The sequence below is a fragment of the Pungitius pungitius genome, chromosome 4 (assembly GCF_949316345.1).
Source record: "Pungitius pungitius chromosome 4, fPunPun2.1, whole genome shotgun sequence".
NCBI lineage: Eukaryota > Metazoa > Chordata > Actinopteri > Perciformes > Gasterosteidae > Pungitius > Pungitius pungitius.
Window position 1 is genome coordinate 23,787,193 of NC_084903.1, and position 13,126 is coordinate 23,800,318.

The 13,126-nt window shown below is 46.8% G+C and overlaps 3 protein-coding genes across 4 annotated transcripts; 1 reads left to right on the forward strand and 2 right to left on the reverse strand.

Annotated features, from left to right (window-relative positions):
- Positions 1-6: 6 nt before the first annotated feature.
- On the reverse strand, positions 7-5,061 carry tubgcp4 (tubulin gamma complex component 4). Its single transcript, XM_037489837.2, has 18 exons — positions 4,960-5,061; positions 4,438-4,566; positions 4,188-4,310; positions 4,056-4,109; positions 3,932-3,988; positions 3,736-3,815; positions 3,340-3,541; positions 2,801-2,966; positions 2,559-2,683; positions 2,316-2,366; positions 2,140-2,245; positions 1,846-1,953; positions 1,371-1,515; positions 1,107-1,284; positions 859-993; positions 537-653; positions 328-467; positions 7-218 (listed from the first exon to the last, which is right to left on the reverse strand). The coding sequence occupies exons 1-18, from the start codon at positions 5,035-5,037 to the stop codon at positions 212-214; spliced, it is 2,001 nt and encodes a 666-aa protein (XP_037345734.2). The 5' UTR covers positions 5,038-5,061; the 3' UTR covers positions 7-211.
- Positions 5,062-5,338: 277 nt separating this feature from the next.
- cdkn2aip (CDKN2A interacting protein) lies at positions 5,339-8,517 on the forward strand. Of its 2 annotated transcripts, none has more exons than XM_037456194.2 (4): positions 5,339-5,463; positions 5,905-6,154; positions 6,243-6,367; positions 6,979-8,516. In XM_037456194.2, the coding sequence occupies exons 2-4, from the start codon at positions 5,907-5,909 to the stop codon at positions 7,527-7,529; spliced, it is 924 nt and encodes a 307-aa protein (XP_037312091.2). In that variant the 5' UTR covers positions 5,339-5,463; positions 5,905-5,906; the 3' UTR covers positions 7,530-8,516. The 2 variants fall into 2 exon arrangements, with proteins under 2 accessions (XP_037312091.2, XP_037312100.2); XM_037456203.2 differs by lacking the exon at positions 5,339-5,463 and adding an exon at positions 5,471-5,790 and having other exon boundaries at positions 6,979-8,517.
- A 1,973-nt stretch (positions 8,518-10,490) lies between these two features.
- Positions 10,491-11,825, reverse strand: cart3 (cocaine- and amphetamine-regulated transcript 3). Its single transcript, XM_037490207.2, has 3 exons — positions 11,610-11,825; positions 11,148-11,231; positions 10,491-11,040 (listed from the first exon to the last, which is right to left on the reverse strand). The coding sequence occupies exons 1-3, from the start codon at positions 11,784-11,786 to the stop codon at positions 10,933-10,935; spliced, it is 369 nt and encodes a 122-aa protein (XP_037346104.2). The 5' UTR covers positions 11,787-11,825; the 3' UTR covers positions 10,491-10,932.
- Positions 11,826-13,126: the final 1,301 nt, after the last annotated feature.

Below are 13,126 nucleotides of genomic sequence, written 5' to 3' on the forward strand. Positions count from 1 at the left end.
CTCCACACGCAACAGCAGTTTATTATTTACAGTTTGTGCAAGGACAGAACTATTTACAGCTTAGACAGCAAGAAAGCACAGCGAATCAAATATATAAACAGTATACAACAAAAGGAGGAAAACAAGTGATCCCAGCCAGCTCAGTGAAGTGTCCGAGGACGTTATCTACAAAAAACATTTAACCGAATCGCCGAGTCCCGCGTGTCGCTTCTTAAATTCTGAAAACAAAAGACATTTTTGGGGTTAAAAAATTCTCTCCAGAGAGTGTTGTATTTAAGGTGGTGGTGCATGATGGTGCTGTGTATGTAAGGTGGTGGTGCGTCCTACCCGCCGAGCGTGCCTCCAGCCTGGGTGTAGTACTTGTTGTAGTCCAGTCGCAGCAACAGCTGAGCCAGATCGGAGTTTATCTGATGGTTCCTGACACTCGAGAGGATTTTAAACAGCAAGGACGACTGGCGCCTGAAGCCCTGAGAGTCCAGAAGTCCAGTGTTACCGCATGTAGTTTAACATCTACGTATGTGACAAACGAGGAGCACCTTGACCAGGAGGTCCAGCTGGGCGGCCCCCCTCTCGTCCAGCGACGCCACGCTCTGACTGACCAGCGAGCAGAAGGTCTGACACAGCTCCAGGATCTCATTGAGGCAGTGGAACACCTGAGGAAAGGAGGTGGAATGTGTGATAATCCATTAGTTACTTACCGAATAATGTAATATACTACACCATATTACTATACTAGATAAACTAAATCTTCTAAAACACTAAACTATGGCAGTTCTATATTACCGTACTACCATGTGATACATTATTATAGTTTTGGCTCATCGGGGCGAGTAGTGAATCAGTACATGTGGTCCCTACCGGCTTCAGCAGGATGAAGGACTGAGCCAGCAGGTTACTCAGGAAGTGGTCGTGGGCCAATCGGATGCTCTCAAAGTCTCTGGTGGAGTTGATCTGCTGAAGCAGCTGAGAGAACTGAGACTCCAGAACGTCCACCTGGAGCATAAGAGACAGTTAAAGAACACTTCTTTAAATAAAGATTCTGTTTATATTTGATCATATTCACACACACATTACTGACACATCTGGCTCCTCCCCCCCGCTCTCACCTGTAAGTAGTACTGCAGGTTGTCGATGAGGAACGCCATGTGGTTGCGTAGCCTCCACTTCACGGCGTCCGTCTGGCTCGACTTGAGGTGCTTCCTCTGCATCTGCAGAGCCCAGCAGTGCTGCAGCTGAGACTGCACCCGCCGCACGCTCAGCAGGTACCTGAACACCACGTTGTACCTGAGGAAGAGGAGGAAGATGATGATACTCACCAGCAGGCATAAAACCATTACAAAGGAACATTTATGAAGCTGAAGAGGGCTCACTTCTCCAAGATGGCCGGAGTGAAGAGGATGTGCAGCGGCCACTGCACCTTGTAGGTGAGGCCGAGAGCCGCCCAGCCGGTGGGCGGGGCCTCGCGAGGGGAGGTGTCCTGTGGAGGAGTGGCTCCGTCTCTGGGTCCCGTCGCCTCTGGAAACCCCCCCCCACAAAGTGCATAATAACAGAAATAAGGCGTTGAATGTGGAGCTTCTCCGTAAACTCATAACAGAGAATCCTAATAAGGTTTATTTCCACTATTGATTTATCAGTTAATACATTTTTTATTCTTTAAAAAAAAAAAAATAACATGAATAATATCAGTGCGGCAAGACGAGAACCTCAGGGCTCATTCGAAGGCGTTACTTCATCTTTTTTCTAGCACTAATTAGAAGATTTGGTGTTTTCAAGGTAAATAGGAACAATGGGATCTTGAAACCACCAGATGGCACCAAACACCAACCAGAGGAGACCAGCGGTTACCTTTGCTGTCTTTGCCCTGGTAGTCCACCGTGAGGTGCAGCAGGGGCAGCAGGCTGTCGTCGTCCAGCAGCACCTTGTGAGCCGCCTGCTGGAAGGCCACGTTCACGTCTGTGGAGAGAACACACACACACACACACACACACACACACACACACACACACACACACACACACACATTATTGTACTGTACACTGATCTAAATGAACTGGGTGGGTGATGTTGGACATGCACCGTGTGGGACCCTGTGAGCTCAGAGGAGCGACCTCAGGCCTCGTTAGATATTCAAACCTTTACCGTGCTCAGTGACGGCCGTGGGAGGCGCCTTCAACATGTGCTGCGCCAGGTCGATGAAGACCTGGTAGAGCTCGCCTCGGCCCAGCAGGTAGAAGTCCTTAATGATCTGGAAGCAAACGCAGACGTCAACACAGGACGCGTTCAGCTGAAAGAAGGAAATAATAACGAGTACAGACCTTGAGCTGTTCCAGCAGATCTGACTCCTCCACCATCAGCGTCCAGAGGTGCTGGAAGTCAAGTAGAGACATTTTAAATGGGAGTCTCCTTTGACGCGGCTCACAAGACAAAAAGGTCATTCGTTCACATTCATGAATAATGAAACAATGTTGATTCTTGTCTTCGGTATTGACACGTCCTCCTCACACCAAGAGAACGGGTATCGATATGAACTCCCATAATGCAGCAGTGCACCAGCTCACCTCTGCCACTGTGCTCCTGATCCGATCGATCAAGTTCTCAAAGTCCACCAGGCTGAAGAGAGGCTGCTGTTTGAGGCGGTGCAGCTCGGTGGCGAACATGTCCTCCTGGTGCTTCAGTATGGAGCCTAAGAGAAGCACAACAGGACGCGACCTTGTAGTGACAGCAGGCGTCAGAATGGTTCAACACGCGCACACGCACACACACACACACACACACACACACACACACGTGCGCGCGCTACCGGCTCTGGACGGGCTGTGGTTGTGGTTCTCAAACATCTGGACGGACTCTCCAACGAAGAGGATCTTCTCTGCCACCCTGATGGGGACGTAAGAGGGAAGCATCTCAGCTCGCAGGGAGAACTGCTGCAGGGACGGAGCCAGCATGTTCTCCTCCTCGATCAGCCTCTGTAACGGAGAGCAGACGGGTCAAAGATCATAAGACTCATTCCTCATAAGACTCATTCCTCATAAGGCTCATTCCTCATAGAGCCGGCAGAACGCCTTAAACCAACCTCCACAATGACCTACAGTTATCTGTAAACTCATATCTCTTCGTCATGGACTACTTGAGTCAAAGTATTAAAACATTATAAAGAAATGAAGGTTTAATATCATGTAAACTATTTGATTCAGTTTTTATCAGTGAACTGTTTTGACTATTTTTGATCTCATGCGCAGCGTTGCAAAGAAACTCAGACGTGCGCGAGCGGGGGCGACCACATCCTGCGATGACGTCACCTCTCCGGCCTGAGAAATGACGCCGGGCCGCGGCTCTCACCAGGTCCTGCAGTTCTCTGAGCTGCTTCCCACTCAGGCCTCCCAGACCCAGGTCCTCTTCCTCCTCCTCCTGGTTGGCGGCGGCTCCTCCCGCGCTGGGGCCCTGCTTCACGAAGAACTCCTCGCTTTGGTCCAGCAGCAAGCCGTGCAGCATCCAGGCCGCCAGCTGCTTGTACATCACACCGTGACACACGGCCAGAATCCTGCAGCACAAGAGGAGCAACGCGACACAAACCTGTCGTATCAAAGGGAGACGTGACGAATCCAACATTACAAAAACAACAACAGTTTGAAAAGAGCTATACAGATTTTCCACATAACGGACCCCACAATGAAAGAAGCGCCAAGGCCAAAGGGAATAAATTGATAATAGCTAAAAAAAAAAAAAAAGACTTACTTCTCTAAGGCCATGCGGACAGGAGGTAGCCCCCCACAGCTGTGCTTGTACACCGTCTCCAGGATCTGACAGCCATGGATCTAAAGCAGCGACACACAAGGTCTGTTACCCTCCAGCTACCAGCCTGTCCTCTTGTGCAACATGGCCGCTCTGATCTTACGTTTCTCAGGGAAACACTACTACAAACAAACTTTACCTTCTGCAATTTTATTGACTCCACCACCACCATCACAGACGGAAACAGCAACTGGAACTTTAAGAGAGTAGAGTGTAAGACGAACATCATCAAAATGTATCTAAGAGTTTGATTAATGCTTTACCTGATCAAGCTTATAATTCACATGAGAGATCGTCAGATGTGGATCTCCAAGAAACTGAAACACACACAAGTTAAATGAGCATCATATTTCTTGCTCCTTCCTTTGTTCTCCTTGTGCGTGACATCATTCTACCTCTTGTTCGAGGTCCAGCAGGGCCTGTCTGTACGGCTGCAGGATGGAGTCCAGCCCCGTGCAGAACGCACGAAGGTAAATCCCATGGAGTCCCGTCTGGTTGGGCTGGTTTGTGTGATGCTCCTGGGGAGAAGAAGACAATATAGACAAAACCGCCAATCCTCCGATCGAAGGACGACTCTCCACAGACCCACAGTCACCACATTGTACATTTCACATGACTGCACGCTCATACAGGGATTTTACTCACCTGTTGATGCACATGGCCCGTGTGTTGCTCAATGAACTCTGTGAAGCGAATGTAATCTGAGCCCAACTTGGAGAGGCGGTTGAGGACACTGGTCTCACTGGGGTGGAGAAAGGGCAGGTCCTGGGACACCTGAGTGCGGAACAAAGTGGTTCATGTTCAGAGAGGTTTTCTTTATCCGATACGAGAGCCGAGGATGTCATGTGATCTGCAGAAGGTAAATCTCTGAATACATCTAACGTTACATTTCAATTTAGGCCAGCTTCATTTGTGAAAGTTTCTAACATCACTCACGTGACATATTTCTAAATATGCATACATATCTGGGGGTTAAGAATGACAGGTTTAGCAATAGGTGACGTTGTGGATAACGTTAGATGTCAAGAAGACTGAGGAGCACAGAGACGAACGAGAATAATTTAATGTTTGTCTTCAAAAGTATTTAATAAAATGTGTCAGCTAACTAAAGTTAGCATGCCGATGTTTGAGAGATGGTAAGTTAATGTTTACGTGTTTCACTTTTACCTGCAAACCCGTTCGTTTGTTCCACGTGAAAATCGTCCCCGGGTATCCACTCAGCGCGAGCAGCAGCTCGTGAATCATTTTTATTCACCTGTAATTACTAATTAGATTACTACTTCGTTTTGAGCATTTCGTTCAGCCACAAAAATAAACCACCGCCCGCGCTGTCGCAGGCTAACTACGTCACGACGCAAAGCATCGTGGGGCGCGAACCGGTTGCTAACCAACAGTAACCATGGATATAGCTGCCGGCGTTCCGTCCGTTCTCCCTTACTTTTCACAAGTTAATTGTATGTAAATAATACAAATGTGTCTACAATTATTCATTTTTTGTATCTGCTAGGTTGCAAATGCATCTACTGCTGTTTTTATGTTATGCTAATAAAAGTAATCAAAACGCTTCTGGGAAATGTAGTTCCTCTCGTAGAAAACCGGTAGCGTCGCTAGTCTTGCGTCATCAGTCGGTCATGTAGCTAGCTAGCAACACCTCGCAACGGAGAGAACTCGGTATGTCGTAGTTACAAGTAAAATGATCACAACTGCCTAATTTAGGCTGTTATAGCACATTGCTCTCACTATAAATAGGTTAGAGTATGTGGTAATCATAACAGTGACTTTTAGTAAAGCTATTGTAATCACTCGGCAGCTGTTTAACTCAACTCAACGTTAGTTGCTAAAGTCAGTTTGACAGTGGCACTATTAGCTTAATTGGGCTAACGTTAGTACCAATGACGTTAGCAACAAGCACCGACTGTATGCGGTGTTTAAACGATAACTGGTGTGCACACAGCTGTCGAGTCTCGACGTTGCCTTGTTGAGTTTGATTCGACTGAGGTGACTTAGCCTGCTTGGAGCTAGCCCTTCCTCTACGTGCCGCACAAACACGTGATGTTAGTCTACTGTTCGTTTCCCTTTGTTGTTGTTATGTCACAGTGTTTATTGTTGCAGGCATGGCGTGTGAGACGAGCGAAGAGGACGTTGTTTCGGAGTACCTGGACCAGAACCCGCAGCTCGCCCAATGGGTCGACACGTTCAGGACCTACTGTGAGAGCAACAAGCAGTGGGCTGCTCGGAGGGAGTTCCTCCTCAGGAACATGGAGGCTTTCCCCACGATGGAGCCCGGAGTCCCCAGCAGCAGCCTGGACAAGCTGCTCTCCCTGTCCATGGTCTGGGCCAACCACGTTTTCCTCGGCTGCAGGTAAGACCCGCCGGTGAGAGTCCAGAGGGCAACGATTAAAAGCAAGCCGACTTGCGAGTGAGCTTGTCTCTGCTGTCTCCCCCTCCAGCTATCCACAAGCTGTGATGGACAAGATCACGGAGATGGGTGAGGGGATAGTCGTGAAGGACGCCCCGATGCACAAAACCACAAAAGATGGAATCCTGTCCAGAGGAAAGCGGGGCGCGATGGCGGGTAAGACGGTACACAAAGCCGACAGCTGGATTTACTGTTGTCAAAGACAAACATTTTGTTCTCTGTACCATTATTTGATCATAAGAATAAGGAGACAAAGGGCACAACAAGAGTTGTTTTTTACTCAAATAGTTTTTTCATAAAATAGAAGCTTGCCCAATCTATAATTCAATTAAATTTAAATAAAACCTTTTCTTAAAATGTTTAAACAGAGACAGTTTGAAGCATATATTTATGATTATTGGGACATTATCAATGAATACATCGTTACATCGTCCCATGTCAAGTCTCAACAAAAGGAAAGCAGAAATATTCACCCACGTAGTGTGTTTAGCTTAAAATGTAACTGTTTTGCTGACAAGTTATAGTATTACGTACAGTACATACGTGTTAATAACATTTTGGTATCAATGTTTTCTGCATGTTGTTATAGAACCACATCACTTGTTTTATTTCGCTTTCTAACATTCATCCAGAGACCAAATGAAAGGCTATCTCAAGATAACATTTAATTCAATTAAATCAAATGTATTTTTTTCATCTTTCAACACGCACACCTGAGGCCGAAGTCTGTTCGCTAACTGGACAGGACTCTGTGTCGTTATCTGCAGACGGTGACGCCGACGGCGCTGTGAAAAGATCCAGATGTGGAGCCAACGATCGGGGTCAGAAATCCGGACCTCGGCCACAGGCTCCGGCGGAGCACCAGCCCTTCTTCAACCGCCTCTACAAGGCCGTGGCCTGGAAGCTGGTGTCGGCGGGGGGCTTCGGCCCCAACCTGGACCATTATGAAATACTTCGCAGCTGCGTGGAGTCGTGTAAAGAGACCCTGACCAGCGTGTTCGTGCCGCTGAAGGACATCGCCGGCCTCCCTGCCGCTCGCACGCAGAAGGAGGGCCACGTGTGCGAGATCCGCTGTCGGACCGTGTACATGGGGACGGGGTACGGGCGGGACGAGGCCGCCGCCAGGGCCATGGCTTCCAAAGAGGCCCTGAAGGTCTTCCAGGGCCGAAAAGTGACAGTAAAGATCTGCAGACGGAGGTACAAGGGGAAGGACGTGGAGGATCTGATGCTGCTGGACGAGCAGCCCCGGAATCAGGGCTTCCCTCCGGCTCTCAGCTTCCCCTTCGAGGCCGAGCGGCGGGAAGACGGCTCCTCGTAGGCCCGGGAGCTGAGACACGTGACGCCTACTTGGTGGAGCTACTGAAGGACGTCGTGGCCGTGAGGGGGGAGCGGGCTGTCAATCAATTCCCACAGTGCTTCGGTTTCATAATGCCGCTGGCACGTTGTCAGGTAAAATGTCTGGGACCTCGCTACTACGTCGGGTAAATTTATAACCGCGTTCACGGGCGGTGAGGGAGGTGCCGTCATTCAGAGGTCAGACAGCCTGAAACCGGACGGAAAAGCGCAACCAGCAAAAGGCAAAACCGTTGGAGGTTAAAACATAACGAAATCCTTTTGGCCGCCACGTTCGAGTCGCGTGCGTTTCCTTTTTCCTGCCGTGACGACGTTGTTTCTGTTTATCCGACGCTCGGCTAAAGGGAAGCAAACTGGTGGACGAACCGGGAACTTTTCTCAGTTTTGATTCACTTCACCAGATTATTTTGTTTATGTTGAACTTTTCAATTGATTTGATATTAATTATTTTATTTTTTCACAAATGTTCCAGTTAAGCCTTTGAACTGCTGGTTGTTTCTGTGTCTCATTACTACTGATCCAAATAATAATTGTTAAAAATTGGTTATTTAGAAGCACCCACGTTAGACTTTAGTTGCTTTTCTTGCTCTTTGTACCGCAGCATGTTCAAGAGGCTCCTCACAAAGTACTAACCGCTTTTATTTGAGTTCTTTATTTACCTTCACTGTTTAAAAGAAGAAAGACTCAGACCCAATGTTGAGAAGTGATTGTGTCACATTTCATAAAGTTGATGACAGTGTGACAGTCGGCATCGTTACGGTGTGTTTGAGGTTGAAGTGCTGCTGTGACGTGTGACTTCTTTTCTTTCCCTGTTCGGGTCAAAGGTCAACGGGGTTGTGAGTTTCCACACGGTTTGCGTACGTCACTGTACATTTACACCAATGTTCTGTTTCTAAATATATTTTTAAATGAACAAAATAATTGAACTGCGTGAAGTTTTATTTGGTTTCTACCTGCAGCGTTTTCTTGCTTTAATTGGATCCGCGAGCCGATGCGCGTCACCTCTCGTTAGTGCTAATTGGCGCGATGACTCAGCGCCTCGTCAAACTACAACAACAACAACAGCGGCTTCGAGGAATAAATAAATCACGTAACTCTCCGTGACGGGAGCGACATTCACGCTCGACCCCCCCCGAGGTGGACGGGAGCCACTGAACTTCATCCACACGACTGCACCCGGATCCTCCCCCATCACCAACTCCCATGTGACCCGGGGCCGGTGGAGGAGTCTGAATATTTTACTGATATATTTCAATTTGACTGTATCTGCATTATGAGTGTCCGCTTTGTACCGAATCGACTCACAATGAGAGCAGAATAAGCTCCGGTAAACGCAGACATGACAGAGGAATCAAGGCGTCGATTCACAGGCGATGACGTCATCCTCAAAGATGATTGACACAAGGCGGCTCTGGGTGACACAATCGGCCCCTTTCTGTCTCTGTGTCTCCTTTAGTTTGTCTGATCTCCATCTAGTGTCCATCCATCATTCTTCAGCGCTCTGTCACGTTCTCACGGACAAACAAGCGTTCAGGCCGCCGGCTTTTTATTCCCACACTCAATCTCGCTCGGAATTAGAGCAAATTTCCCCGAGACGTCTGTGACAAATGGCGTCTGTCTAGGGCAGGAAGGATGTGAGATGAACGGCATCGTTTTATTTAAGGGTCTAAGAGGAAAACCTGGAAATACAAATGGAAAGATCGAAAGACTTCAAGTTGTTGTATTTCGTATCTTTGGGTGAAGCAGTCTGGTCCAAACCAATTCCTCCCAGAACCCTGAACCCTAAATACGGAACCCAGAGGCCTAAATCCTGATTGAACCCTCAGGGAGCGTGCACACATCACGTCACCATGACAAAAGCAAAAATGTAGATGTTCAATTAAGTTTTATAATGTTTTGTTAAAATTGCTACAATAACAGAATGTAATTTTTTAGGAACAAATGAGTAAAAAAACCTTAACACATGTTTATACTTTTCAAATTGCAGTGACTCTAAGAACTAATTTCTTCATCACACTTTACAGTTTAAAAAGCTGTGTGGGAAATGAGGATGAGGATGATGATGCTGATGACGATAGCTTCTTCTTCAGTAATCACTCACACCACAACCTGTGATTGGGTCGATCAACAGCAATCCTGTTGTCTCTCACTCGCAGACACACACACACACACACACACACACCGGACCAAACATTTTGTACTTGTCCCCGCTGCATCATTGATGCCTGAGGACAGGAAGCCGAGAGGAGCAGGAGATGAGTGCACTGATGTGGAATACGAAGAAGAAGAAACCACAAGGCTGGAAAAATCGAGTCAAATAAAAAAAAAACAGGAGTCCAGAAATATTATTATTATTATTTTAATAAACCAGGATGTGTTCAGTGATGATGAGGAGGATGATTAACATTCCAGTGTTTGCACTTGTGAGTAACACCTCAATGTCATGTCTTATTCTTCTTATTCAAACAATTTACTATATCAATGAATATATATATATATATATATATATATATATATATATATATATATATATATATATATATATATATATATTCATTGATATAGTAAATTGTTCGTTCTGTCGAATATCAATGAATATATATATTCATTGATATTCATTGATATATATATTCATTGATGAATATATATATATATAGTATATTGTAAATTGTTTGATATATATATCATCCTCCCTTCATGCCCCCCTCATCATCCACCCAGCACCTATGGCGTCACGTCCTGTTGTTGGTGCCACATGGTGTTGTGTGTTTTTGTGAGTTTCCCGGTTGGATTTACCTCTGTTCTGACGTCACCTGCCTTTCGTATTTTTAACATTATATATATATATATATATTGATATTGATATATATATATATTGATATATATATTGATATATATTGAAAATGATGAACACTCACTCCACTGCTTTACAAAACAATAATTATGTTTATTGTTATGATACCATCATCACTATTGGGATAATATACACAAACATTTATCTGAAACAAAAAAACAAGTTGAAAGACAAATTCGGGTTTTTCCCCCAAACGAAGAATCACTAGAATATTCTCATGACTCGACCGGTCCTCTTATAGTTCACGGTGCATTGTGGGTTATTAATAAGCTCCTACTAACGTTACGTCACTAAAACGAGTGGTTGATGTTTAACTCCATGGATCAATATCCTCAGATCTCTGTCATGTGGTTTAATGTACTTTTGTTAAATCATAGAACGAAGGGTCGGTCCCCAAACCGGCTGCTCGGCTCAATCATACAAAATATCACAGCAATCACAAAGGAATCGATGCTTTTCTTCGTCTTCTCCCTCTTCCTCCCCCTCTCGGCGCGACATTCACTTCCGGCCGGGCTCATAAGCACTTCAGCAGGAAGAAGTTGCAGAAAGCTCCGCGGGGACAGTCGCACATCTTCCCGATGCGAGCGCCCTTCCTCACGGCGCACTGCTCCCCGACGTCACACTGAGGAAGAGGAGGCACCAGGGGTCACTCACTGCCCCCCCCCTCCCAATGCCAAATCAATCAATGCACCGTGTGAGTGTGTGAGTGTGTGAGTGGGAGCACGGTACCGTGGGGACTTGGCCGAATTTCTTTTCCCACGAAGGGAGTCGTTTTGCTTGCAGCTTCTCCAGAACTTCGTGGAGAGCTCCGAGCTGATGAACAACACCAACATGGTCACACAAAAGAGTGAAGGGGTTTCTTTCTGTTATTATAGCCACAAATATGGATTAAAACAAATATAAATAAAACACATACTTTTGCAATGTTTATTAATGACTTGCAACACAGTTAGTTATATTTGGTTTACACGGACACAACTCGATGATATGACACATTAAGGCAATTATCCGCACACGACAGAACATCTTAATTAACATCAGTTCCTGCTTTTCTGAACGAAGTTTCGTTCTTTTTTTGCGGTGTCAACACATTGTCAAAAATGCTCAAAACAACATAACTGAGATTGAAAGAATCGTGCGTAAAACACCAACAACACCATTTTCTGAATGAAACGAGGAATAACGCCTTACCAGCTGCTTCTCACTCGTCAGGTTGGGACCTTTGGGGTAGAAGTCCCGCAGGGCCCTGGGGCTCAGCTCCTCCCCGGACTCCAGCTCCATCCCTCGGGCTGCGGAGGCTGCGGAGAGCAGCAGCAGCAGCGCGCAGAGCGGCGCCCCGCGGAGCGTCCTGGAGGTGGTGGTCTGCATGGTCCCGATGCGCGGCAGCGTGTGGGGCCCCGCTCTCAAGCACCCTCATCTCAAATAGTGCCCCCCCCCCCCTCTTTCCTCCTCCAACTCCTCACCCCCCCCCCCCTCCCCCCATCCCCCAATCCTGCCATCGGATTTTTTGTTGTTGTCATGCGTAACGGCTGCCTTGGGTGAGTCATCCAGTTAAAAGTTACTGGGCAAAATAACCCTTAAAAAAAGTCAAATAACAACAATAACAACAGCAGCAGCAGCTCTGCGATGGAGTCGTTGATCACTCGGGTGGAGGCTTCATAACAGAAGAGGCACCGTGGAAGCGTCTCCATGTAATTAAACACGTTGTGCCTCAATGAGTCCTTCGGTATTCCACGGTGAGCAGTGACCGGCCACGTGTCACTTTAACACTCTCCTGCCTCCGGGTGGACGGTGCCGCCGCTGTGCGTTTAAAGCCGGTGACTCAGTCGCTCCTCTTTCTGCTGTAAATGAGCAGAGAAAAAAGCCACCAGAGAAGAGCCGTCTCCTGTTATTCCTCCTCAAAGCCTCGCCGTGGAAGTCAGGCTCGTCGCTTTGAAAGGTGCTTTGAGCTTTCATGGGATGTGCAGCGCGCGAGGGCCAAATGGAGTACATTACGTGTTTATTAGCAGTTCTAATTAAGTTGTTATTGAAAGGAAAATGATAGTTTGTCTCATAATGAACACATTTAATGAGATAAATCCTGTTAAAATGTCCTTATTATGTAGTGCTGTCACACCTGTTTAAAGCATTATGCATAATAATAAAACTAATGTCTAATGGGTTTCATCCGTGCAATAGCATCATAATAAACATTGCAATAGGAGGTGAATGGTGTTGGTGATGCAGCTTGTGGGATCAGCAGACTTGGAGAAGAGGACAAACTGACTGCTCGTATCTCCCGAGTTACACCTGCATCGAATCTAAATACACCAATAATCCCACTTTGGGTTCCACTCATGCAGCCGGTGTAACGAGGCGTCTCGGTCACAATGGGGCTGCTGCAGCAGCAGATGGATGGATGGATGGATGGATGGATGCGTATGAGGTGCACACGCTGTGCTCTGGTGGCTTCTCTCTCTGCATTGATTGCTGGTGATGGAGGCGCAGACGGAGACGGAGGAGCAGGAAGCCTTTGATTGTGCTGCATGACTCATGGCTCTCTCTCCGTCGCTCATCATGACCGAGGCATCAATTTAACGTCTCATTCACAACCAGCGGGCGACATTTCATTCACAACCTCGACTTCATTAGTTTCCGCTCGTCTAGGTCACGTGGATGAATTACGTTCAGAGACGGCTCAACCGACATCTCGGAAAATATTATCAAAG

Bases quoted from the DNA above. Each gene is read 5' to 3' on its own strand.
- tubgcp4 (XM_037489837.2), bottom strand. From the start codon at position 5,037: ATGATTCACGAGCTGCTGCTCGCGCTGAGTGGATACCCGGGGACGATT. The intron at 3,816-3,931 runs GTAAAGTTTGTT...TCGCTGCTTTAG, and splicing joins AGTCAATAAAATTGCAGAAG to ATCCATGGCTGTCAGATCCT. The intron at 1,285-1,370 runs GTGAGCCCTCTT...CCTCTTCCTCAG, and splicing joins ACTCCGGCCATCTTGGAGAA to GTACAACGTGGTGTTCAGGT.
- cdkn2aip (XM_037456194.2), top strand. From the start codon at position 5,907: ATGGCGTGTGAGACGAGCGAAGAGGACGTTGTTTCGGAGTACCTGGAC. The intron at 6,155-6,242 runs GTAAGACCCGCC...CTCCCCCTCCAG, and splicing joins CACGTTTTCCTCGGCTGCAG to CTATCCACAAGCTGTGATGG. The intron at 6,368-6,978 runs GTAAGACGGTAC...CGTTATCTGCAG, and splicing joins AAAGCGGGGCGCGATGGCGG to ACGGTGACGCCGACGGCGCT.
- cart3 (XM_037490207.2), bottom strand. From the start codon at position 11,786: ATGCAGACCACCACCTCCAGGACGCTCCGCGGGGCGCCGCTCTGCGCG. The intron at 11,232-11,609 runs GTAAGGCGTTAT...GTTGTTCATCAG, and splicing joins TGACGAGTGAGAAGCAGCTG to CTCGGAGCTCTCCACGAAGT. The intron at 11,041-11,147 runs GTACCGTGCTCC...CCTCTTCCTCAG, and splicing joins AATTCGGCCAAGTCCCCACG to TGTGACGTCGGGGAGCAGTG.